This window comes from Carassius auratus, chromosome 10 (assembly GCF_003368295.1).
Source record: "Carassius auratus strain Wakin chromosome 10, ASM336829v1, whole genome shotgun sequence".
Lineage (NCBI taxonomy): Eukaryota > Metazoa > Chordata > Actinopteri > Cypriniformes > Cyprinidae > Carassius > Carassius auratus.
This window is the reverse complement of record NC_039252.1, coordinates 760,763-788,057: the sequence shown is the minus strand read 5'-3', so window position 1 is coordinate 788,057 and position 27,295 is coordinate 760,763. Positions and strand designations below refer to the sequence as shown.

Below are 27,295 nucleotides of genomic sequence, written 5' to 3'. Positions count from 1 at the left end.
GTCACCTGTGGAAGATCTAAAAGGAATAGATTTGTTGACTGGTCCTCCACACATTCAGAGGCACATATCTCTTTATAGAAACTAACAGCCCTTTTTTGAATATCAGAAACCCTAATCAGATGCATCCAATCCACAAACCCTAAACACTGAATACTTTTTTGTCCTTAAGAGTCTGAATTTGGCCTTGATCTCTATGGGTTCCACACAACACTTGGAGCTCCACGATATCCATTTCTAAATTTAGAATATTTTGAATAGTTTTTCTTGTGACATTAGAATTATACTTATTACATAGTTTTTGTATCTCTAACTTTCCAACATCCCACCACTGCTGTATTGAGGTAAAATTATGCTTTTGAACTCTCCGTCCCATCCAAAGAAAAGTAGACATTGTCCAAAAACAGCATCATCAAGTAAAGCATTATTAAAATGCCAATATGCAGTCTTATGCTTCACAGATTTAATAAACACACAAGCTTCTACCATTGAATGGTCAGAAAAAAACCAGGACAAATAGAGCAAGACTTAAAACACCGTAATTGTTGTTTAAAAAAAATAAAAAAGAAACACAATTGTCTTAGCAATAGCATTAATTAGCACAAGTTAAGTCAAGTCACCTTTATTTATATAGCGCTTTAAAAAAATACATTGCGTCAAAGCAACTGAATAACATTCATTAGGAAAACAGTCAATAATGCAAAATGATAGTTAAAGGCAGTTCATCATTGAATTCAGTGATGTCATCTCTGTTCAGTTAAATAGTGTCTGTGCAATAAGTCAATGATATCGCTGTAGATGAAGTGACCCCAACTAAGCAAGCCAGAGGCGACAGCGGCAAGGAACCGAAACTCCATCGGTGACAGAATGGAGAAAAAAACCTTGGGAGAAACCAGGCTCAGTTGGGGTCAGTTCTCCTCTGACCAGACGAAACCAGTAGTACAATTCCAGACTGCAGCAAAGTCAGATTGTGCAGAAGAATCATCTGTTTCCTGTGGTCTTGTCCTGGTGCTCCTCTGAGACAAGGTCTTTACAGGGGATCTGTATCTGGGCTCTAGTTGCCCTGGTCTCCGCTGTCTTTCAGGGATGTAGAGGTCCTTTCTAGGTGCTGATCCACCATCTGGTCTGGATACGTACTGGATCCGGGTGACTGCAGTGACCCTCTGATCTGGACACAGACTGGATCTGGTGGCTACGGTGACCTCGGAACAAGAGAGAAACAGACAAATATTAGCGTAGATGCCATTCTTCTAATGATGTAGAAAGTACATAGGGTGTTATGGGAAGTGTTTCCGGGTCCGGTTTACCTAATTAATGCAGCCTAAAAATCCTTTAACGGATTTGGATATTAAAAGCATACAGTATTGTTCAAAATAATAGCAGTACAATGTGACTAACCAGAATAATCAAGGTTTTTCGTATATTTTTTTATTGCTACGTGGCAAACAAGTTACCAGTAGGTTCAGTAGATTCTCAGAAAACAAATGAGACCCAGCATTCATGATATGCACGCTCTTAAGGCTGTGCAATTGGGCAATTAGTTGAATTAGTTGAAAGGGATGTGTTCAAAAAAATAGCAGTGTGGCATTCAATCACTGAAGTCATCAATTTTGTGAAGAAACAGGTGTGAATCAGGTGGCCCCTATTTAAGGATGAAGCCAACACTTGTTGAACATGCATTTGAAAGCTGAGGAAAATGGGTCGTTCAAGACATTGTTCAGAAGAACAGCGTACTTTGATTAAAAAGTTGATTAGAGAGGGGAAAACCTATAAAGAGGTGCAAAAATGATAGGCTGTTCAGCTAAAATGATCTCTAATGCCTTAAAATGGAGAGCAAAACCAGAGAGACGTGGAAGAAAACGGAAGACAATCATCAAAATGGATAGAAGAATAACCAGAATGGCAAAGGCTCAGCCAATGATCACCTCCAGGATGATCAAAGACAGTCTGGAGTTACCTGTAAGTACTGTGACAGTTAGAAGACGTCTGTGTGAAGCTAATCTATTTTCAAGAATCCCCCGCAAAGTCCCTCTGTTAAAAAAAAGGCATGTGCAGAAGAGGTTACAATTTGCCAAAGAACACATCAACTGGCCTAAAGAGAAATGGAGGAACATTTTGTGGACTGATGAGAGTAAAATTGTTCTTTTTGGGTCCAAGGGCCACAGGCAGTTTGTGAGACGACCCCCAAACTCTGAATTCAAGCCACAGTACACAGTGAAGACAGTGAAGCATGGAGGTGCAAGCATCATGATATGGGCATGTTTCTCCTACTATGGTGTTGGGCCTATTTATCGCATACCAGGGATCATGGATCAGTTTGCATATGTTAAAATACTTGAAGAGGTCATGTTGCCCTATGCTGAAGAGGACATGCCCTTGAAATGGTTGTTTCAACAAGACAATGACCCAAAACACACTAGTAAACGGGCAAAGTCTTGGTTCCAAACCAACAAAATTAATGTTATGGAGTGGCCAGCCCAATCTCCAGACCTTAATCCAATTGAGAACTTGTGGGGTGATATCAAAAATGCTGTTTCTGAAGCAAAACCAAGAAATGTGAATGAATTGTGGAATGTTGTTAAAGAATCATGGAGTGGAATAACAGCTGAGAGGTGCCACAAGTTGGTTGACTCCATGCCACACAGATGTCAAGCAGTTTTAAAAAACTGTGGTCATACAACTAAATATTAGTTTAGTGATTCACAGGATTGCTAAATCCCAGAAAAAAAAAATGTTTGTACAAAATAGTTTTGAGTTTGTACAGTCAAAGGTAGACACTGCTATTTTTTTGAACACACCCCTTTCAACTAATTGCCCAATTGCACAGCCTTAAGAGCGTGCATATCATGAATGCTGGGTCTTGTTTGTTTTCTGACAATCTACTGAACCTACTGGTAACTTGTTTGCCACGTAGCAATAAAAAATATACTAAAAACCTTGATTATTCTGGTTAGTCACATTGTACTGCTATTATTTTGAACAATACTGTATTAGTATGTTATGTGTATGCCAGGTTAAAGAGATGGGTCTTTAATCTAGATTTAAACTGCAAGAGTGTGTCTGCCTCCCGAACAATGTTAGGTAGGTTATTCCAGAGTTTAGGCGCCAAATAGGAAAAGGATCTGCCGCCCGCAGTTGATTTTGATATTCTAGGTATTATCAAATTGCCTGAGTTTTGAGAACGTAGCGGACGTAGAGGAGTATAATGTAAAAGGAGCTCATTCAAATACTGAGGTGCTAAACCATTCAGGGCTTTATAAGTAATAAGCAATATTTTAAAATCTATACGATGTTTGATAGGGAGCCAGTGCAGTGTGGACAGGACCGGGCTAATATGGTCATACTTCCTGGTTCTAGTAAGAACTCTTGCTGCTGCATTTTGGACTAGCTGTAGTTTGTTTACCAAGCGTGCAGAACAACCACCCAATAAAGCATTACAATAGTCTAACCTTGAGGACATAATTTAGATATATTTTTGAGATGGAAAAAAGCTGTTTTACAAATGCTAGAAAGGCTTTCTAAGAAAAAAATTACTATCAAATAGCACACCTAGGTTCTTAACTGTAAACTTTCTGAATAAAATTCTGACACAGCAAAGCCGCTTTTAGATCTTTAAGTGAACTTATAAATCCCTGTTACAATTGTTCACATTTTTCTGCTCTCTGCTCCTTTTTCTTCTCCCCTGCTCCCGCAGTCTCAACACAACAAAACAACTAACGCGGCCCCTTGTGAATGAACTGAATGAACAATGTCTGCTTTCAACCTAAAAGACATCACATGTGGAAATAATATAACATTACGTCACATTATAAATTGTGAACATCACAACCCTCCTTTTGTTACTTTTTTTTTTTTAAACCTGTCCACATTTTTTAAAGTCAGTGAGGTGTGCTGGGGGTGTTCTATTTACCCTGACTACGTTTTTGCGATCAGGTGACTGTGACCCAGTGGGGTCAGGGGCTAAGGGTTCTGGGGTTTGTTCAGGAAGAGTTTCAGTCCAGTTCATGGCATCTTGTCCCCCACTCTTGACTTTCAAAACCACACAACTAAGAGGAGTGTTTTGCATGTGCTGGTAGAGTCCTGAAGTGGATTGGGCACAAGAGCCTGACATGGGATGCAGCCAGCTATCATGGTTTCCACCTGTCTGTTAATGCCAGGGAACCAGACTTTCTCCCTGATCAGTTTCTTTGTTTTGACTAGCCCCTGGTGGCCTACGTGTGCAAGTGGTATTGCCCTGACTTGTAAAGATTGGGGGATAACGATCTTTGTGCCATGCAGTACAGTGTCATGGGTTGCGTTTACTCTCAGTTCTCAGTTATGGTATGATTTCATTACAGCATCATCAACTCCATCAGCAAAATCCTGTTTCTCAGACAGTGACCCCCATGAGCCTTCTTTGATGAATTGGATGAATTTGCAGTGGGGTGAGCTCTGAGTGGGGTCAGCTATGGTTGCATTCTGAATTTCTGTTAATGTCATTTCCTTAGGGACAGCGTTTGCAGTAAGGAAGCTCACGTATTCTTTCACTTGTTGTTCGGTGTTTGAAAACTCCTGAAGGACGTGAAACATGTGTGGGGTGTCATGACATGTAATCCATGTCCATGGGTTGTCCTTGCCAGACTTGTAACAGATCGTGTAGTGGTAAAGCTGAAGGCGTAGACTCCAGCGTCCTATACGAGCAGGCGGCTTGGATTTGGGGTAATTTAAAATCCGTTCCAAAGGTTTGTGGTCACTGACAAAGGTAAGTGGTGCCCCATAAAGATAGATGTGAAAATGCTCACAGTCCCACACAATAGTGAGAGCTACCGGTTTGTGAATATTTTTGATTGATGGGTGACATGGCTCTGCTTGCATAGCTTATCACTCTGGTTGGTTCAAATGGGCCATTTCTCTGTGCCAGGTTCCTCTAAACGTTGTAATTCAGTTTCAATTTACTTTCTGATATGGAAAGGTACTCTTCTGTGAGTTCTGTGACTGGAGGAACGTCTTTCTTTATGTGCAGCTTGACTTGAAAGTCTTTTAATTTTCCCATCCCACAAAAGAGATCCCCATACTCAGTGAGCAGATGAAATATTGGATTCATGTCCGTCTGGCTTGAGGTGGTCAGGCTGTGGTGGAGTGTGTTAGCAACTTTGATTAGTCCCAACTGACTGGCAGTGTCATAGCAAAGTAAACTGCCGTTACTGCCTTGAAGTACTTGGAAAGTAGCGTTTGTGAATCGTGATTTGGATTCCACCAGTGAGGTGAATATTCCCAGGGTACGCAGTAGGGTGTTTGAACCATACGGATAGATGGGAACTGTGCGTTTAGTGAGTGAGGGCTTGCGTCTCAGTCTATATATATATCACCTCAAACTCAGCTTTCACTGTAGATGTAGCTGAATAACATGCAGACAGACGTTTTACTGATGAAACATGAAGCAAAGAAACAATGACTGCAACAATATATGGTTGTATCTGTGCTCTTCAAGCCATCTTTGATATTCTTATAAGAATAAAGTTTAATATGCAATGCTAATCAATATAGCCTTTATCACGGTATAGAATAATATAAAGTGACATGATTTCTGCCTCATTCCGTTTAATGAAACCATGTCATATTACAATACCTAATACTTTCCTGTAATCTCTCCACTGCCCTTTCTAAATGATAAAGGATTAAAAAAATATATACAATAAACACATTGTCACCTTGATAGGATGTAAATGTTCGGTCAGTTTTTATCTGTTTATAAAGTAGTGATGGGTCATTAAAGAATGATTTGTTCATTGCATCAGTCACGGGACATACGAACGGAAAGACTCAGGATTTCCATTCATCAAATGATCTTTGGTTGCATTAGAATTATTTTCTTAAATCAGACTATAATCCATATCATGTAGGTAAACATGTTAGCAAAAAATTATAAAGACTAGTTCTTTGATGAAAAATATAAAAGGAGTCCATAAAATAATCCAGTCTTCAAGTCTCTACAGTAAAGTGCTGCACCTCTTTCTATTTATTTTGGCATTTTATTTTGAAATGTAAAATTGACAGCAAACACATAACTTCTTGTGCCAGATCAAGGAGGAAGGGTTCTCCAGATGAGTCTTCATTTCTCACAGAATTTCTTCACCATTTACTAAAGCAGTAACGGCAAGGAACTCCATAAGTGCATTTGCATTTATTTTTACATTTGGGGGTGTACTCTGGGTACAGGACAAAATTCAGAGCTCGGAGCCTTCCCCTCAGACAGCGCCACAAAAACACATAACCTTTGTCTATTATATGTAAGTGTGAAATTTAGTAATATGCCTGGATGAAAAGATGTTCAGAAAGTGGACAGAAACTGGCTTAGTCTTTCATGGTTTATTGGTAAGAAACATCAAGACTAGAAGCTATGGCTAAGTGCTATCAAAGGTTTGGGACTACTTTATGTGTTCATACAAACACAGATCAACATGGAAACAGTGTTTTGTCCATCATCAATGCTATCTCTCACAGTTAGCTAGGCAGCGATGCGGTTCATTCAAACTTGATCCCCTGGGCCAGTGGAAGATCTTTGCTGTAGTTGATCGTGCTGCAAGAAAAGAGCGTTTCATTGATGGTTAAATCTGTCAACAGGAGAGTTACTGGATCCATTTCATCACCACCTTTTTCCTGACAAGTCTTATATGATCCGGTTTGAAGTAGTTCCACTCAAAAAGACCAAATACAGACATTATTACCATGATGATATTTAACATGTCTGTAATTGCTGCGGATGGGAGGAGGATCTTCAGGAGTAATATGTGACCAGGGAGCACAAAACTAGTCTAAATAGAGATGTGAACACCATCTGATAGCCACTGTTGGGCAAGTTACTCTGAAAATGTAATCAAATGACTAATTACTCCTTTTAAAAGTAATCACGTAACTGTTATGATAACATTATTTCAAAAGTAATTAGTTACATTACTAGTAACGTTATTTTTTTTGTTATAACAGCATCAATATTCACACAACAGTTATTTTTAACTAAAGCAAGTGACTGTGTGCATGGTTCGGCAGAATACAAGCACATAGCGCTGCTTTTATAATCTCTAAAAGACATCTCAGTTCATCACAATCTCAGCTCTAACACAATAAATATATGCATAATGAATCTTTCATTAGGTCTACAATGTGTGTATAATGAGAGGTTTTTTTGAGCATGTGAAGTTCAGCAATGCATTGCTCACCGCTGTAAACGTGTGTCATAGCCTAAATAGAAACTCTGCATATACGCTTGAAGCTAATTATTTAGATTTGATATTAGTTCATGTTGCATTTGTGCGATAGATGAATAACCATTTATTGGGTTTAGATATTTCTATTTGCGGTAGTGCTGTGAATGATTTTGTTCTCATGAGTGTGTACCGTCTCGCACCAGGACTCCTGCATCTGATGCTGCTCTGGGTCTCACGAGAGAAGTCTCTAAACACGTCAGTGTGTGTGCTACATCCTTCACAGTCTCTAGATCATAACACACTGCGTTCTGTCAGGGAACGCGGCAGGAACGTATAGAGACCTCCGCTTGTAACCCAACACTGCTGAAAGCTGAATAAATCATCTCTCATTGGTGTCTGGTTTGTGAGGAGGACAATATCTGTCTGAGACACAACTATTATAAATCTGGAATCTGAGGGAGCAAAAACATCTAAATATTGAGAAAATCATCTTTAAAGTTGTTCAGATGAAGTTCTTTTTTTTTGTTTTAACTAATCGAAAATGTTATTTAGATATATTTTGTAAATCTACTGTAAATATCAAAATATCCTAATGATTTCTGGCATAAAAGAAAAATCAATAATTTTGACCTGTACAATTTGTTTTTTGGCTATTGCTACAAAATATACCCCAGCGACTTTAACATTTGTGACTCTGGACCACAAAAGCATTATGTTTTTTTTTTCTTTTAATGCTTGATGACTGAAGGGTGAGTAAAATAATGTCACCTCATTGTACCCAGTTTATGAACATGCTTCTGTTCAGTGCAAACCTTTTGCTGATGGATTACAGTGTACATGGAAGTTACTCCCATAATTTGCTCAAAGCGTCGTGGCGTGTAGGAAAGAGGTGGATAATAAACAGTGTTTTATTTCAAGCATGCAGGATTATTTCCTGAGGATCTGATGTAGACGGATACTCACCATGTGGATCTTCTCATGTACTGCTTCCATGAGTCACTGCCAGACTCACGTCCACCTCCGGTGTGTTTCTCACCTCCTGCACACACACACACACACACACCGTTACAGCACGCTAACACACAGATCAACTGGACCAGTGCTTTCAACCTGAGGGACGCGGTGGTATTGCAGGTGTTTGGTTGTGTGGGCCGCGAGCTGAGAAAGTTTGGGAACCACTGAACTGGACAATGAGGTTGATCAGCAGCGCTTTCAGACAGAAATACATTCCCTTTCCTTCACACTGCTCTCAGAACTGCTCTGTTTCTCCACTGACTTGAGACCCAAGTTTTTTTTTTTTTTAGGGACTTGGAGATTAATTTGCCAAATAATTCTAGTGATGATTTAAAGAATAAGTTTAGAAGCCAATATAAGAATTTATATTGAATAACCAGTAAAAGTGTCAGAATTGCAACACTGAAAAGTTAAAGGAACACTTCACTATTTTTGAAAATAGGCTGATTTTCCAACTCCCCTAGAGTTAAACATTTGAGTTCAGCAGATCTCTGGGTCTGGCGGGAGCACTTTAGCCTAGCTTAGCATAGATCATTGAATCTGATTAGACCATTAGCATCTTGCTCAAATTATTAAATATTTTTCCTATTTAAAACTTGACTCTTCTGTAGTGACATCCCGTACTAAAACTGACAGAAAATGAAAAGTTGTGACATTTCAGGCCGATATGGCTAGGAACTATACTCTTGTTCTGGCGTAATAATCCAGGCACAGTGATATAATGCAGCGCCTGCTACAACCACGGTATGGCAGCAAAGATCCTTGATTTTTACAAGTATCTTGCAGCCCTAATATGGTCCAATACAAATTTAATAAAGATCAAATGATTGCGGTGGAAGTTAAACAAAAAAAAAGTAAAAAAACACATGACAAAACTCAAATGCGTATCCTATGGCCAAACAAACATATTGATGAACTAATGTTAAATATGAAAATACTGTATTTAATACAGCTAGTTCATATATAGTCTGACACAACGGTCATATCACCGTCCTGTGACAGATCTGCCTCCTCTGAGCACAGAAGTTATCAGTCTAAACGATCTGCAGAATCAGTCAACGGGGAAAATCAATAGTAGATTTCTAATAACACTAATATTGGAGATAAAGGAACACATTAAATATAAAGGCTACTGAAAACAGGTAAGTTGATATATTATGAGTAAAGTTGAATTGAACTGCTGCATCAGTCATACATCGCTCCGGATCGTGCGCCTCATGATGAGACTGCCACAGAAACAAGAATGAGACGCGTCCTAACGTAACTGTGGCATTAAACTCAGTTAGTGAGGGCTCGTTTCATATAGTGCACATATATACTGTTCACATTACTTGTTAAAGTACCTTATACCTGCACACGATGTACGTCTGTTTGTGGATGGACTCTGTAACGGCCAAAACTATGTATTTTTCATCACATTACAGTGCGGAGTGCATGAAAATAAGACGGCAGAGCGAACTTATCATCCATAGTGTTTCTCACGTCCTTCTGCGTCATCACCACATAGTGTGTGTTAGAAGTGATCAGTCTTTAAGAGAAGGGCTACGCGAGAACCACTATGCATCGTATTATTTTGTCTTTACTTTATTTGTAACGCCAAGAAAGAGTTAATCTCTCATGTATGAGAAGATCACACTGCCGTGTATCAGCCATTAAATGTGTGGGACACCAACTCCTCGTTTTCTATCTCTTACATTTCATGGATTTAACCAGTTATCAGAGTCAAAGTGTTTCAACTTCTTCAGCGACAGACTCTAATCCTCTTGCGCTCACTGTGTGTGTGTGTGTGTGTGTGTGTGCATGTGAAATGTGGTGCTGAAGTGAAATAGCTGGGTAGTGTGATAGCCGTATTAAAAAGGGCCGCCTAACAAAAATAAAATTATATAATTAAATAATCTAATAAATAATATAAGAATTATAATCTAATACATTAATATGAGAATGAGCCTAATATCGTCTTGACTTGCGTGGATATCTCTGACTATCGTCGATACACGATACGATCATCTAACCCTAGTTTGTAGCCTTTTTCATCTAACCCTAGTTTGTAGCCTTTTTTATCAGGTCTAAAGCTCCATCTCACAAACAGAAGAACTCACTGCTCACCAAATACAGCTAAATCTAACAGTTATGACATGTCACATCAACCTGAGGTCACTGTGCTAACAATCTTCCCAAGAGCACTCAAAATACACCATCTGCATGCTATTAATTGGAATTAGCTAGAGAACAGCTAACCTGGGAGAAGGCTGTTCTTAGCTGCTTGTTCAGTCTTCATCAGAATAGCAGACAAATGGGATTTTGTTGGGACTCAAGGAATAAAAGAATAACTTGAACCCTTATTCTGGTCTATGTCTTTCCCTTTGTGGCAGTGTTTAAACTGCTAAGCGTGAATGATGAGTAGATACGCACCAAAGGCTCCTCCGATCTCTGCGCCGCTGGTGGGAATGTTGACGTTCACGATGCCACAGTCAGAGCCCTTGGGTCTACAGACAAACAACAGTTACACCCTCTTCAGTTCACCCAGACCAGCACAGTCCCTGACCCCTGCACACTCACCCTAACCAGCGAAACACTCGACCCATGTCTTTAGTGAAGATGCTGCTGGACAGACCCTGCTTCACTTCATTATTCCAGGCAAACGCTTCATCCTCCGTCTGAAACCAGTGGAGACATTATTACCAGCACAGTTATAATTATATCATGTAACAATAAGCAAAACCACAGCCCACCTTGAATTTAAGCACGTAAAGGATGGGCACGAAGGTCTCTGTGTGCACTATGGGAGCGTCGTGTGGCAGTCCAGTGATAATGGTCGGTTCCACATAGTTACCCGGGCGCTCCATTACCTGAATCACAAATCAGTACATCATCTCGGTTACGAAGCTTACCTTTCACAAACATGCTATGAATACAAGATACAAAACTGTGATGTTTCTCAAAGCAGCAGAATGAAAGAACAGTTTCCTGCAGGTAGAGCAGTGCACATGATGCTGTTTGATAGCAACCGGTTTCATTACAAAACTAACAATGGATTTAACATCTTTCAAATTAAAAAAGTGAACCAAAAAGTAACTTTTCAAATGCATAAAGTTCACCGATGAAACTGACTGCTTCAAGTAAAGTTATCTGACCTGATCTGATAATTAAGCAGGTGAAGCTTGTTAAAGTAACAACCTTTGAAACACGGCTCTGTTGCAGTAGTCCCAGCTAAGTGGATACTGTACTATACGTGGTGTCCAGTCATTCAGCTCTTCCTGGAGTAAGGAGCATGTCCACTTGAATGAACACCCTGGCCCCATCTCCTCTTGGTGTTCAGAAATGATAACAGCCCTTAACCGACTCAATATAGCACGTCTTGTTTTGTGATGTTCTGTCTATTCACAGGAGCAGACACATGCCAGCTGTGCTTGAACATCTTCCTGAGGCAGCAGACCAAACACTGTTTTCTGTCATACTAACAGCTGCATGAGTGTTTGGTAGATTGTGATATATTTCTATCAAAGTTATAGAAATTGTTCTTGTCATATTTTATCACCATCTTCTAAACTATAGAGAATTAAATTTTAATAAATTCAGTTAACCAGATAACATTATACACACTCTTGGTTTCTGTACCCAATATGTAAAAAAATGTACTAATAAAAATAACAGTATTGGTACTCTGTATCGTCAAGTACCAAAAATAAATGTATCGTATCGGGCGAGTACTGGAAAAAGTGGTATCGGTGCATCCCTACTAATAAGAAATGAAATACTTTTTGGAGAGAGTAATTTGTACAGTAATCTAATTACACTGTTGAAGATGTAATAAGTAACTATTAATTACTTTTTTAGATTAACTTACCCAACACTGCTCAAATGGTGCCAACATGTGCAACTGCTAATGCCTTGAGCAGATTTAGGATCAGTGCGTGAAGCAGTCTCATCAGGAGTTATATCAGGAGTATTAACAGATGACTGGCAGGGTGTAGAGCTCCCCCCTCTATGTGCTAACAATATGTGCTGTTTAGGTCCAGATTTTAGTTCCTCAATTAGTGAACCTTGGACCAACTGTCTCTGTCATGGAAAGCTAAATTCAGTACGAGGTGTGGTCCTTGTATTTGGGTACCCACTCATAGTAAAGACTCCCTAAAGGCGGCCCATGTGTGTGTTCGGTGTCCCTAGAGGGAACCCTGTGTCACACGCAGGGTCACGATTCCTGGTCATTGAGGAATGACTGAACACATGTAACCATGTTTCACAGAGAAGTAATAGCATGGTGCGATTCGTATCATTTTCCATCTGCGCAGAATGGCCTGCTTGTATGACAGTTAGCTGAAGTTAGAGAAGAGAGTTTATAAAGGTTTACATTTTGATAACATTATTTTTAAATGTCCACCCCCCGAGCCATGTGAGGCATGTATTATTCTGGATGGATGTGCTTTATTTGACTTCTTTTGCACTGTTGGAACAGAAACACCCATCCACTGCCATTATAAAGCTTGGAAGAGCCAGGGCCATTTTTAATATACAGGTGTAGGGCACTAAGTGTCAGAAGAAGCCCTGTTTCTAGTGTAATAATGACAACATGCTGCAGGTATTGAGAGAGAATGAAGCGTGTTACCTTTCCTCCACACACGAGAGTGCCGCCCTGCTGCTTGGCTTGCTCTACAGCTGAGAGATACTGCTGAACGGCCTGCTCGGTGTGCAGAGGGCCATAGAGAGTGCTCGCTGTTAACACACAACACATCGGGGCTCATTTACTATCTGCATACTAGAGACGGGCTTTTACCAGGAAAAAACTCAACTAAAAGATCATTCAATTATTTGTAATCATTCACACGGTCACCATTTAAGAGCAAGCCCATAATTATTCCACAAGCTTACATTATATACTGTTCAACTTACACATTTATAAGCACTGGGCCTCATACATGCTACACGAGCAACACAAAAAGCTATAGATTTATTTATTTTTAAGACAAACAACAAATAAAATGTCAATAAAGTAAAAACAAAATAAAATGTAAACAATTTTCTTTTTCTTATGATTTATGTGCAGATTTAGCAACTTTTAATGGGGACACAAGATGCTTTTTTAAAGATCAATATGTAAACAGTAAAAAAAAAAAAGTAATAAAAACATTATGTGCTTAAACTACCTAAAGCTAAGTTTTAATGCGCACACACACACACAGAGACACGTACGAGTGTAAGTTCCTGTGCACATATATACAAACGGTCCATGCAGGTATTAGTGATGGAGGCCCGTGATTATCTACTGAACTTACGGTCCCAGGGGTCACCGATGCGGATCTGCTTGTACGCTTTAGCGATCCTCTCCACAACATCGTCATGTACACTCTCATGCAGCATCTAACAGCAAGAGATCACATGACTAACACTCAGTCTGATCCCGGTGTGGTTAATCTAGGATCGCTCAGCACATGTGCTCACCAGTCGTCTGGTCGTAGTGCAGCGCTGGCCAGCCGTTCCCACAGAGGCGAAGACAGCAGACGGCACCACCAGATTCAGATCAGCGTCCTCGAACACTGGGGAAACACTCAGCCATCACTGCACACCTGGGCATCAGTTTCACTAGCCCTACAGTCTCAGACTCAATAACTCAAGACTAACACATCTGATCCACAGACCCTTCCAGTAAATAAGACACAAACCTATGATGGCATTATTTCCTCCCAACTCCAGCAGCTGACGACCTGTAAAACACCAAATAATCACCATTCTGAAATGTCATCAGTACCCAAACACTGATCTACGGTTCTAGAGCTGGACGCTGTGGCCAGAGACTGATCAGATGACAAAGATAATCACCGTTAATGACTAATCACATTTAAACAAAGGTTTCTGCTCCTGAGTGAACGTTATAGAAAGGTGCTACTGTGGTGATATGATCAGAACAAGACCTCACATCTGTGGTGGATAGAGGATCTGTGGACTGAAACTCCTAATTAAACGGCTGTCACACACTGTGTGTTATTCTTCTGCGTCAGTGTTGGGAACATCAGCGCTGTTAAAGAGCTAAGACAACGCGGTGTGTGTGGAGAGACGTCTCTTCTCACTGGATCTCATGACTTTCAGAGTGGGGCTAATCCTGCACTGGTGATGTTGTGCTTTAGGTGGCGCTGTGAGACAGAATTAAAGGGGTCATGTGATGCGATTTAAAGTTTTCCTTTCTCTGTGGAGTGTGACAAGCTCTTTGTGCATAAAGATCTGTAACGTTGCAAAGACTAAAGTCTCAAACCCAAAGAGATCTTCACCCACACCCCCTAAAACACCTCGTTAAACACGGCCACATGTTCAGATGTGTGCCGCACACTGATAAAGATCTGATGTGTACTCGGCACAGCACTTAGTCTTGTGTTGATGTTTTAGCTTCATGTGTAAGTTGTTCAGATAAAGCATCTGCTAAATGATTAGATGTGAATGTTAATATGAACTCACCGAAGCGTTCTTGTACCATCATGGCCACCTGTTTGCCCACCTGAGTGCTTCCTGTGAAGGACACCAGACCCACCCGCTCATCTCTGGCCATGGCCGTGCTGCGCACACACACACACACACACACACACACACACACACGTGTACAGGAGGCTGGTTCTGGATGTTCTAATGGTCTGGTGTGACTGAGGAAAGTGTGTTGGTGTCATACCCGATGTCAGCACCTCCACAGGTCATCGAACAGATCGCTCCAGGAAGATGATTGCGCTCCAGCACCTCAGCTACAATCCTACACACAAACATGAACCACAGCACAGCTAAAGACCTCTGAAACGATTACTAAAAGCCTGTTAAACAGCGGTCCAGTGATCCACACTGACTCGGAGACTAATACACTCACTGTGGACCAGCAACTGTTCGGCAGAAGAAACAAACTCCGGTTTTAAACCACTTTTGAGTGAGAAAATGATGGTACAAAAATAAATCAGTATGACAGATTTGACAAAGATGACAGTATTTAGATTTTTGGGGGTGAACTATTCCTTTAATGTTAATAAAACAACAAAAAGAAAATCCCTGAGAGCCTCAGACTTTGAATGCATCCTGTGTATAATTTAACTGAACTGTTGGCAGTAAAATAACCCTACCCTCGTGACGCTGTGCTCACCTGCTGATCATAACCGCTTTGGAAAACTGCACATTATTTGGATAATTGAAAAAAAAAAATGAAAAAAATATATCTGATTGTTTTACATAGACCTGGATAAAAATTAAATATTGATATTTAAAATTAATATATTTTCTGTCCAATTTTTATGGTTTTACTTTCAATAAAAGTGTCAGTTTTATTGGTTTGTATTTTGTGTTATGTTGTATCATTATGTGACACATTCTCTGCACGGCTGACTTCACACAGTCCAATCAATCGTTTCACTCTGAACTACATGTGAAACACAGTCGTGGGGGAACGGATCCAGGTCAGAAAGCTGTACCTGGTGACAGCGACGCTGGTGAGGGGTGTTGTAGGCGCTCCTTTCCTGTCGAGTAAAGAAACAGAGGTCAGGACCGCACACTGAACGCTGTGACCATCCTGCAGTGAGATAGCGGAGGGCTAACCAAAGACAGACGTTTCCACAGATGAGAGCGAGGGCGTTGTTCCAGCCGTACACAGCCACAGGGAAGTTAAAGGCAGTGATGATCCCCACCAAACCCACAGGATTCCACTGTTCGATGAGCGCATGACCCGGCCCTGGGAGCACAGACACCACACTCAGAGTCTGCTACACCTCAACACCACCCGTGCACCCACTACTCACTTTCTGAGGGGAGAATGGGTCCTCCGATCATACGGGACAGTCCTACAGCGTAGTCACACACGTCCACATACTCCTGCACCTCCCCGACACCCTCCACATAGATCTTGCCCATCTCCAGAGACACCTGCACACAGCACACGGTCACACCCTCACCCCTCACCAAACACAGCCGTCTCCATCAAACCTTACCAAGCGGCCCAGAGCCGTGATCTTCCCTCTCAAAGCCTCGCCGATCTGACGCACGATCTCACCTCTCTTGGGAGCAGGAACCTGCAGAACGAGGAGAAGGGTTCAGGAGGAACTACGGGGTTCAGCCACTGAAAGATCTCTTATTTTCTGGATCTCTTCAGCAGTGCTGCCTCTCTTCTTTTGGCTATGTTTACACACATCCCATAATCTGTGAGTAACTGGACTGAAAGCCTCGATGGAAACACCTTAATCGATCTGACTGAGCTCAATGACACTTCGACCTGAATGAAAGGGGTGGATTATTCCTTTTCTAAAACGATCAAGAACACAAGTAAACACTCGTTACAGATAAAGTAATGCAGTGATCATGTGTGTCTGTAGTAAGATAACTCCTGACAGTGTGAAAGCTTACGTCTGCCCACACTCTCCACGCTTCTTGTGCTTTCTGCACGGTCTCCTCATATTCTGCCAGGGTGGCCTGTGAAAGAGAGCATTCATTCAGAGACAGGCATGTCCTTCAGTGTGCTTCTGCTTCAGCATGTGGTGTGTGTAATTACCTGGCGCACTCGGGCGATGGGCTCATTGTTGGCTGGACAGTAGGAAGTGACCACCTGAACGACACAGAGCATTCAACACTTCCTGTTCACAGAGACAACTACAGACACACCGAACACAACTGAAGAACAAACATTTAAATGGATGTACACAGACTGTTTACTGAAGCTCAGAGGAAGCAGGACTGCATTTACACTGCAAAACTACAGCACGACAATGTTTCAAGATTAACATTTATTTAGGTGTAGTTGTCTGGTTGTGTTGTGTCTGTCATCTTCAGACGGGTTGTTGAGCCTCAAATAAACGTGACTTTGATACGGTCAATATATAACAGCAGAGCTCTGCAAGTGATTTTCAGTGCTCGGTGCGAAGCACTTTATTTGTTCTTCTGACAGTTGATGCATTCAGGAATCTTTAGATTACTTCCAACAGAACAGCACACATTTTATGGACAATCGTCTCGTAAACCCAGGTCATTCTGACTTTACTACGACAATCTGGTGCTTCTGAATCAGCTACTGGAAGTGTATTTTGTTATTAGTTTAAGTATTTGCTGTTGAGTATTTGTTTAAGTAAGATATTTGTATTGAATGTTCAAATGAGACGTTCATCGATCCGCTAACGTTACTCGGGATCGGTATCGGCTCCGATACTGGCATTTTATATGATCGGTTATCATCAGACGAGACCGATCCACATCTCTTATTGTGTGTGTACTATTCTGCGATTGTTGAGCTCAAACACAAAAACATTATAAAGCACCCAAATGTTTCTGTGCACTGTATTTGAAGTGTTCTGAAGCGGTTCCATAGTTCAGTGTGAGGTACAGATTCATACTGAAGTCATTCAATCTGCCGTGGTACAAGAGAGAATAACATCTCCTTTTGTAGATTTAAATAATGATTTAATAAGTTAATGAACCTGTCTGCACTGCCACGCGACTTTATTCATCCATACATTATATTTGTCAGCAACTTACGACTCCTTAAAATAAAGTGTAACCACTTGTTACTATCAGTATTTTGCAAAATACTGTAAATGTTTTACTAGTTAAGCTGATGTTTAATAGAAGTTATAAATAACAGACTGACTGTTTTCTGATCTGTGCAGAAGCAATAAGTGAGGAAGCAGGTTAACAAACTATAACTAGTAGTTATCTTTGACTAGAGCTGTAAATTCACTCGGAGTTAACACAAGCCTGTAATCTAACAGAAGTGACCCGAAGTTGTATTGATCGTGCAGTGACGAGCGCGTCGCGGTGCAGCTATATTTAGCGCGCGTCGCGTCGCGTCAGTGATCCTCTCACCTGTCCCTGGCCGCCCCAGGAGCCGTTATACACGCCGTGGTTATCGTCGCTGAGGCCCAGCTCTCTCAGCCAGGCGTACTGCGGCTGGTTCACGAGCAGCGTCGACATGTTGACCGCCGTGGATCCGACACGCGGACAGAGTTTAGTTCTGAGCGCGAGGAGCAGCGCCACTCTCTGCGTAAGCACGCGCTGCATGGCGAACAACTGACGCACAGCACGCAGGAGCGCCAGGCGCAGCCGTCCCCGGTCACGTGCTCACGGCGCTTCTGATTGGTCAGCCAGAGACTCACCCCTTCAAATACACACGTGTGTCTGTCACTGAAGCACAAAACATAAAAGAAACACGTATAATTCTGACCAATACAATGTATTGTTTTCTTTTAGTACAGATATACCAGTGCTGCTGATGAGTGCTTCTGTGCTGCAGGGACACGTGATCCGTGTATCAAGATCCTCGTTTAGCACAACTCATGAATATCAGGTTTAACAGAGACAGTTTTTTTCCTGAAAGGACTTTGGGTTTAATCATGTGTTAATAAACTTGAGTAAAGTGTACTTATCAAGCCCACCAAAACCTAACGTTAGGTGTTTCTCATAGATCTTGACATTGTTTACACAAAAAAAAGTTAAAATGTAAGATAATAATTAGAAAATGTATGAATTAGTTGAATATATAATTAAAATATAATTATAATTATTAATTATAAGCCCCCATCATGACTGATTAAGAATTAACATTAACATTTATTGATTTTAAAGAAGTAAAAGATCATTATATTTATTCAGTGAGAGCAAAGTTGTAGTTTTAAATCATTGAATGTGTGCTAGTGCTCACCAGCTGTACATTAACACTAACATCTCCTGTACACGTGTGTTACTGTCCTCATCTGTTACTGTGCTGAACACTTATTAATGTGTACTTGTGTAGTTCTCTCCGTCATGACTGAGTTCAGGTCAAAAGAAGCACACAAACAACTGCTATTAAACACTTTCACTCAGAAAAATGACCAAAGTCTGTAATTAGAGGGGTATATCATTGAGAAACATATAGTGGGCTTAAATGTGAATATAACTGAAATATATGTGAAGGAAAAGATGAAACAGCAGCGTGGAGATTACACTGAGAAGACACGAACAGCTGAATAAAGCCTCCGTCTCAGGAACACATCCCACAGGAGTTTAGATGTCACGCAGGACACTCTTAATAAGCAAGGAAGACATATTTGATTAACTTCATAAGGAGATGAGTCTGGAAGGAGGTATTTCATTAAAATTAGACCGCAAACGGCAATGGAACCTTTTGGATGTTGAAACACCATCAGAACACCAAAAACAATGAAGGAAAGTATTAAATAGTTAATATCTGAAATAAAGCAAAGTACAGAAAGATCCTTATAGAGAATGACAACAGCACTGGATAGAGACTAAATGTAGGCAATAATATACAAAAATATTTTTGCATACCCATTTGCTCATATAGCAAAAGAAAAACTGCAGGATAGTGTTTTCATGACTTTGAATAATAGCAAACAACCTGAGAGACTGATAACCATTTACTGCATTAGAAACACCCTCGCATTAACGAGAACAGGTCATTTATTTATTTAATGCAAAGGTGATAAAGTACAAAGAATACTATTTTAAATGTTCATATAAATAATAATAATAATAAATAAAAATATGAAAACTGTCATATTTAAGATTTACGATGCTGATGACCATTAACGCGTCATCACAGTCTTGTGAAACTGATCCATATGAAGAACAGAGGAAAAACATAAAGGAAGAATTAGGAAAAGTGGAATTAAGAAGGATCTGGTCACTCGTGGAATGTGATGTCAGTGAATACGTGTTTAACACCAACAGGATATGACGCATTAGCTCCCAGCAGGTGGCGGGAGTGTGCTGTCTAGTGAGCAAAGAAGAAGCAGAAGAAGAGAACGCGCCCAATGAGAGTGAGCGGAGCTGCAGTAAATATGTGCGCGTCACTTCCGGCTGTGAAAAATGGCGGGCGATGAAGATAGAATGGCGGAGCTGGAGGACGGAGAGCTGGATTCAGACCAGGAGCAGCGAGAGCCGGTATATATATCTCTCTCTGTGTGTGTGTGTGTTTCAGAAGATGACGGAGTTTCTCTGAACCTCGTTCTCTTCACTCACACGTTCCTGCTCTGTCTTGTTTTTGTAAAACACTTGTTTTGTCTCTGAAGTGACTGTCGGATTTCTTCATCTGGTAAAGATCTCTTCTCCGAGACAGAATACAGTAGTGATCTTATCAACAGCTCGTGTCAGTCTTCTGCTGTAGTGTGTCAGAGGGAGATGTGATCATCATCAGACATGAAGAAACACACACACACACACACACACACACACACACACACACACACACACACACACACACACACAGAGACAGACTCAATCCAGAAGAACTGTGTCTCAGAGACACTTCAACAAACCTCGTGAGAAACTCTGCTTTAAACACAGATGCTCACAACAAATGATGATTTCATTTAGCTCATATTATTTAATTGATAAAGAAATCTACGTATGACATCATTTTTGACTGCATTTTTACACCAGTGCCTAAGCGTTTAACAGCACTGTAGGTTTGCAGGAGTTTTGTTGAAGCGTCTGGGAGACACCGTTCTTCTGATTGAGTCTGTCTCAGTGTGTTCAGTTTCTTCATGTGACTCCAGACAGATGATGATGATCAGATCATGTGAATGGACAAGTGATGTTTGTGGATGTCAGTGATCAGTGTCTGCTGGTGTGTGCTGCAGGGCCGCGGTCCGTCTCTGAGCTCAGCCTCCGTCTCTGGGTACCGCAGTCTGAAGAGCCCGGGCTCCAGCGACAGTGACTCTGCGTCTGAAGACGAGGCCGTGGCCTGGAGACACAAGCGGCTCCGCAGCTCCAGCACTCCCTCCGCCTCCGGCTCCGGCTCCGGACGCAGGGTCAACAACGTCTGGGGCTCCGTGGTGCAGGAGCAGAGCCAGGAGTCTGTGGCCGCAGAGCTGGGCATCATGGGCATGGAGAGCAGCGTCAGCATGAGCAGTCGCCAGAGCGAGACCTACAACTACATCCTGGCCCGCAAGCTGATGGAGAAGGAGCGCGAGGAGCAGGAGCAGGGCCTGAGGAGCGCGCTGGATGGCCAGCTGGACGGATACATGCAGGAGAAGAGCTGTCCGAGTCTGAAGAGGAAGCGTCCTGCTAAAGAGAGGCTGGGCCCACGAGCCGAGATGGACCTGAGCGGCCGATACCCGCTGCTGGAGGACGACCCGGAGGAGAGAGTGGTGGAGGAGATCGCCCACAGGTCAGGAGACACACACCATAAACACAGAGAGTCACCGTATGCACACGCTCAGAGTCAGTCTGCTTCTAATGAAGGACCGAAGCAGACAGGGCAGCATCATGTGTAAAATTACTGATTAACATGGAGGATAAAAGCAGCTGGTTTTCATACATCAACAATATGCTATAACTTTTGAACATCAATATGTGCAAACCTAAATTCTACAGTAACTTAAGGGTACAATAGGAGATCTTGGAAGATGCTAACATTAGCCTGTTAGCACTGACAGAAGATGTTAACATTAGCCTGATAGCGCTGACAGAAGATGCTAACATTAGCCTGATAGCGCTGACAGAAGATGATAACATTAGCCTGATAGCGCTGACAGAAGATGTTAACATTAGCCTGATAGCGCTGACAGGAGATGCTAACATTAGCCTGATAGCACTGACAGGAGATGCTAACATTAACCTGATAGCACTGACAGGAGATGCTAACATTAACCTGATAGCACTGACAGAAGATGCTAACATTAGCCTGATAGCACTGACAGAAGATGCTAACATTAGCCTGATAGCACTGACAGAAGATGCTAACATTAGCCTGATAGCACTGACAGAAGATGCTAACATTAGCCTGATAGCACTGACAGAAGATGCTAACATTAGCCTGATAGCACTGACAGGATATGCTAACATTAGCCTGATAGCACTGACAGGATATGCTAACATTAGCCTGATAGCACTGACAGAAGATGCTAACATTAGCCTGATAGCACTGACAGGAGATGCTAACATTAGCCTGATAGCACTGACAGAAGATGCTAACATTAACCTGATAGCACTGACAGCAGATGCTAACATTAGCCTGATAGCACTGACAGAAGATGCAAACATTAGCCTGATAGCACTGACAGAAGATGCAAACATTAGCCTGATAGCACTGACAGGAGATGCTAACATTAGCCTGATAGCACTGACAGAAGATGCTAACATTAGCCTGATAGCACTGACAGAAGATGCTAACATTAGCCTGATAGCACTGACAGAAGATGCTAACATTAGCCTGATAGCACTGAAAGGATATGATAACATTAGCCTGATAGCACTGACAGGATATGCTAACATTAGCCTGATAGCACTGACAGAAGATGCTAACATTAGCCTGATAGCACTGACAGGAGATGCTAACATTAGCCTGATAGCACTGACAGAAGATTCTAACATTAGCCTGATAGCACTGACAGAAGATGCTAACATTAACCTGATAGCACTGACAGCAGATGCTAACATTAGCCTGATAGCACTGACAGAAGATGCAAACATTAGCCTGATAGCACAGACAGGAGATGCTAACATTAGCCTGATAGCACTGACAGAAGATGCTAACATTAGCCTGATAGCACTGACAGAAGATGCTAACATTAGCCTGATAGCACTGACAGCAGATGCTACTGACGGGAGCGTCCCATCCTCCCTGCAGTCTCTGTTCAAAGCCATGCCCCCTGAACACATTTATGTTCACAGACAACATTACTACGACAGACTGCATCAGTCCGTGTTCAGAAGGGAGCAGGGAACACACTGTAGGGCGGTTAGATTGGACATGCATTACTTGGCTTCCACAGAATATATAAAAACATGTAGACCACTTAACTGAACGATTGCTGTCAGGACGTGAGGAGACTTTAACCAGTATAACAGTGTTTCTGAAGACCATCACCTGCTGCAGCTTTCAGCTCGTTCTTGATCTTGGTGTCTGTTCTGTTTACTCTCTGTTGAAGACTCATGGAGCCGAAGAAGGATCTGATCGAGCGAGTGGTGAGAGTGATAGGAAAGAAGAAAGCCATCGAGCTGCTGGCGGAGACGGCAACCATTGAGCAGACCGGAGGACTCTACACTGTGGTATGACCATCTACCTCCCTGAACACACCTGTTCAGAGCTAAACACACCGATGTGAGACACGCTAACATGCACTCACTAGTTAATCATAGCATTTGATCATTATTCTGATAAATATGTTTGTAGACACAAATGGAGGGACAGTTTGTACTAGATGGAAATATAACGGCCATTAAAGTTTGCCATCAATACATTTCTTGATACTTGGACTACTGACCATATCCTGTGAGGTCTTGTGAAGTAAAATGATCACACTGTGTGACAAACTGAATATAATATATAACATTACCTGGAATTCATTGCCATTCCTTCTCATAAAACTATATATATATATATATTGTCAAAAATCAGCCAGTAGAATCGGCCATCGATCACGATCAGTGCATCCAGAGGAGCTGTTGATGTTGATTCTGATAGAAAGTGCAGGCTGAAGAATACTGACTGAGCATGAAGCCTTGAATATCAAACAATCACTGCACATCATTAAATAAGTTGATCTGTTATCAGTGTTTTCCAGTAATGAATCCAGTGCACAAGCATGTTTGTTTGATTTTCCTGTAGGATGGCAGCAGGAGACGGACACCTGGTGGAGTGTATCTGAATCTACTGAAGAACACACCCAGCATCTCAGACGGACAGGTGAAGGTGCGTCAACACTGACACGTCTCAATCTTCTAAAACACTTCAATAGCCGTGTTTCCACTATAGAGCTTAAACCGGGCGAGCACTAAGTGCCAAGAGTGTCAGCGCTGCGGATCATTTCAGAGAGATAACAGCTATAACACCAGTATTAAAGACGGTTTAAAATAAGTTGAGCTCAAAACTCACTCTTAGTCAGCAGCAAGTGTTTGAAATAATGTGATCCAATGTGGATTATTATCACTAAACAAGGCAGAAATGTTTATAAGCGATGTAAAAGACTATGCACGCGAAACATTAACGTTACTATAGTAAACATGGTAAATATGACCGCTTGGATAAATCAGACGTCAGCTTCTTATTCTCTATCACAATTGTGTATTTATTAAGTAACATTTTATCTGTCGTCTCGTTTCGTGAGTTTAGCTCCACGTTGCTTATCATCAAAATATAATAATGATTTTTGTTCGGGAGCTTTTATAAAAATAGAGATATTATCATTCATTGTTAATGTCACGGCTACTGTGGCTAATAAACAGAAACAGACTCGACTGAATAAGTAGGCTATTTTCATGAGCGTTAAAAATAAATAAAATTATAAATAAGTATTTATGTGTGATTAATTTTGAGTCCTGATAAATTAATTTGTTATGATCAATGTATCACTTATTCTACTATAGTTAAAACATTGATGCTTTTGAATTTGAATATTTACCAAAGCATGCAAACAAACGGCCGCTTTTATCATCTTCGTGTGTGATCGCGCATGTTCCTGAAGTTTTCTGATGACTTCTCTTTGTTGGTGAAATGATGAGGTTGCATGACGTTGTCCTGAAAGGCGTGTAAAGTAACCCTAACAGTGGAGATGCGGCTAATGGAAACTACAGCAGAGCTCATCTGCTTCATGCGATCGGTGGTGGGTGGGGTTAAGCACTCGTTGGGCGGAGCTTATCTGCTTCATGCGATCGGTGGTGGGTGGGGTTAAGCACTCATTGGGCGGAGCTTATCTGCTTCATGAGACAGTGGTGGGTGGGGTTAAGCACTCGTTGGGCGGAGCTTATCTGCTTCATGCGATCGGTGGTGGGTGGGGTTAAGCGCTCGTTGGGAGGAGCTTATCTGCTTCATGCGATCGGTGGTGGGTGGGGTTAAGCACTCATTGGGCGGAGCTTATCTGCTTCATGCGATCGGTGGTGGGTGGGGTTAAGCACTCATTGGGCGGAGCTTATCTGCTTCATGCGATCGGTGGTGGGTGGGGTTAAGCACTCATTAGGCGGAGCTTATCTGCTTCATGCGATCGGTGGTGGGTGGGGTTAAGCGCTCGTTGGGCGGAGCTTATCTGCTTCATGCGATCGGTGGTGGGTGGGGTTAAGCACTCGTTGGGCGGAGCTTATCTGCTTCATGAGACAGTGGTGGGTGGGGTTAAGCACTCGTTGGGCGGAGCTTATCTGCTTCATGAGACAGTGGTGGGTGGGGTTAAGCACTCGTTGGGCGGAGCTTATCTGCTTCATGCGATCGGTGGTGGGTGGGGTTAAGCGCTCGTTGGGTGGAGCTTATCTGCTTCATGCGATCGGTGGTGGGTGGGGTTAAGCGCTCGTTGGGCGGAGCTTATCTGCTTCATGAGATCGGTGGTGGGTGGGGTTAAGCACTCGTTGGGCGGAGCTTATCTGCTTCATTAAATCGGTGGTGGGTGGGGTTAAGCACTCGTTGGGCGGAGCTTATCTGCCTCATGCGATCGGTGGTGGGTGGGGTTAAGCGCTCGTTGGGAGGAGCTTATCTGCTTCATGCGATCGGTGGTGGGTGGGGTTAAGCACTCGTTGGGAGGAGCTTATCTGCTTCATGAGATAGTGGTGGGTGGGGTTAAGCACTCGTTGTCTGGTTTGACACGGTCTCGAAAGGCCTGCTGTCTGAAGCTGATGTTGGGGTTTATTTCCAGTGTTTATCTCCTCCTCACTACATACAGATTTCAGAAATGTTTGTTTGCGTGTTCTCTTGGTACAGGAGATATTTCATGAGGAGAACCAGAAAGAATACAACAACAAGAAGGCAGCTAAGAAGCGACGGAAGCGAGTAGTAGCAAAGCAGATGAAGCAGGCCATCAACACGCTCAACCTCCAGGAGGATGACGACGTGTCCCGAGAAACGTTTGCCAGTGACACTGAAGAGGCTCTGGGCTCACTGGAGGAGGCCCCCGAGGGCCCGTCGGAGTCTGCACTGGGCACAGAGGACAGCCCTGTCGTCTACAGCTCCACCGACCTCGAGGTTTTCTAACCAGCATGCCCCTTCTAGACCGACTGAACTAAAGATGAAAGACAGATAGCACTTCAAGTTCTCTGCTGGTTCCTGAAAGACTGTAAGCAGCAGCCAACTCTTGTACAGATCTTCTGCAGAAATTCTTGCCTGGTTAAAATGTTGTTGATAAATTGTGATATTTCTGTTTGATTTTTTGCAAGCTTTTGATACATTACTGCATTCACGGAAAATGTATTTCAGCAAGAAAATATACCTTTACTTATTTCAGAAGAATACAGCTTGTTTCAGTCATCGGAGATGCTCTAAACGTTTGTACAATAAAGAGTAGATGCTTAATGTGTAGAAGTCAAGCTCAGCTTTGGTGCGTGTCTCTCGAATAGGTCTGTGGTTTGCTTTTTTTACTTTGTTTTTGTGTTAATTGTATGGTGTAATCGAGCTGAATTGATTATTGAACTAAGTTTCACTACATGCTCAAATTAAAAAGCAGTCTCTTCAGTTTTGTGATTTAATGCTATCTTCTCTGATCAAGTTCACTCTTGCACATGGCTGAAAGATGTGTTTCATCTGTGACCTGGAAATAAACCCATCCATGAGCAGTGTTGGGGATAACACGAGTGACATTAACCAGTTACTGTCTGTCTTGTGAACATGATGGTTACTGTAGCTCTAGACTGAAGGTAAAATCTAGAATAGCAGCACAGCTTAAAGTTCATTACATTTCCTCCAGCTGAGAATGAAAGGGCTTTATGTTCCTGGTGTTTAACTCTGTGTTCATCTGATGAAGTATTTTGAGCTGGTACATTTCTTAAATTTAGCACTTCCAGTGGGACACTTTAACATTTCAGGATAATTCTCACCTTTAACATATGTATGCTAACACTAACAGTTATGCTTGGGTAAAAATTGTTCAAATTAAAAGATCGGCACCTGAAAAACAAAAAAATAAGTTTGAATCTCTACAAATCCTAGACTGAGAGAGTAAAGAAAACTCGGCTCATCATGAGAGGAAACCTAAAAGCTGTTCACAGCAGTTCAGTCAGTGTACTGTTTGAGTAAATGAATTACTCTGGGATATTGGTTTGTTTGAACTCAGAGGGAGTGTCAGACACATTAAACAAGTTAACAGCTTAAGTCATTTGTGGATTAATGCGTATTGGAGACGAGAACCATTTAAAACGATTCAGTTCGATTTGGTGAACTGTTTCAAGAA

At 41.8% G+C, this 27,295-nt stretch overlaps 2 protein-coding genes across 2 annotated transcripts; one reads left to right on the top strand and one right to left on the bottom strand.

The window, feature by feature from the left end:
• Positions 1-6,330: 6,330 nt before the first annotated feature.
• On the bottom strand, positions 6,331-18,248 carry aldh7a1 (aldehyde dehydrogenase 7 family, member A1). The gene is made up of 18 exons (XM_026273061.1): positions 18,009-18,248; positions 16,705-16,758; positions 16,560-16,625; positions 16,148-16,228; positions 15,959-16,082; positions 15,759-15,891; positions 15,635-15,679; positions 14,854-14,931; positions 14,646-14,743; positions 13,859-13,900; positions 13,638-13,732; positions 13,472-13,556; positions 12,805-12,911; positions 10,931-11,047; positions 10,758-10,855; positions 10,611-10,684; positions 8,148-8,223; positions 6,331-6,556 (listed from the first exon to the last, which is right to left on the bottom strand). Exons 1-18 carry the CDS (start codon positions 18,201-18,203, stop codon positions 6,502-6,504), a joined length of 1,623 nt encoding a protein of 540 aa, XP_026128846.1. The 5' UTR covers positions 18,204-18,248; the 3' UTR covers positions 6,331-6,501.
• A 1,698-nt stretch (positions 18,249-19,946) lies between these two features.
• Positions 19,947-26,580, top strand: phax (phosphorylated adaptor for RNA export). The gene is made up of 5 exons (XM_026273060.1): positions 19,947-20,087; positions 20,786-21,315; positions 23,078-23,198; positions 23,758-23,841; positions 25,834-26,580. Exons 1-5 carry the CDS (start codon positions 20,013-20,015, stop codon positions 26,101-26,103), a joined length of 1,080 nt encoding a protein of 359 aa, XP_026128845.1. The 5' UTR covers positions 19,947-20,012; the 3' UTR covers positions 26,104-26,580.
• The last annotated feature ends 715 nt before the right edge of the window (positions 26,581-27,295 follow it).

Coding starts and splice junctions, on each gene's coding strand:
- aldh7a1 (XM_026273061.1), bottom strand. CDS start 18,203: ATGCAGCGCGTGCTTACGCAGAGAGTGGCGCTGCTCCTCGCGCTCAGA. Junction 16,083..16,147: donor TCACGGCTCTGGGCCGCTTG/GTAAGGTTTGAT, acceptor TGCTGTGTGCAG/GTGTCTCTGGAGATGGGCAA. Junction 6,557..8,147: donor TACATGAGAAGATCCACATG/GTGAGTATCCGT, acceptor CTTTTCTTGCAG/CACGATCAACTACAGCAAAG.
- phax (XM_026273060.1), top strand. CDS start 20,013: ATGGCGGGCGATGAAGATAGAATGGCGGAGCTGGAGGACGGAGAGCTG. Junction 20,088..20,785: donor ACCAGGAGCAGCGAGAGCCG/GTATATATATCT, acceptor TGTGTGCTGCAG/GGCCGCGGTCCGTCTCTGAG. Junction 23,199..23,757: donor CCGGAGGACTCTACACTGTG/GTATGACCATCT, acceptor ATTTTCCTGTAG/GATGGCAGCAGGAGACGGAC.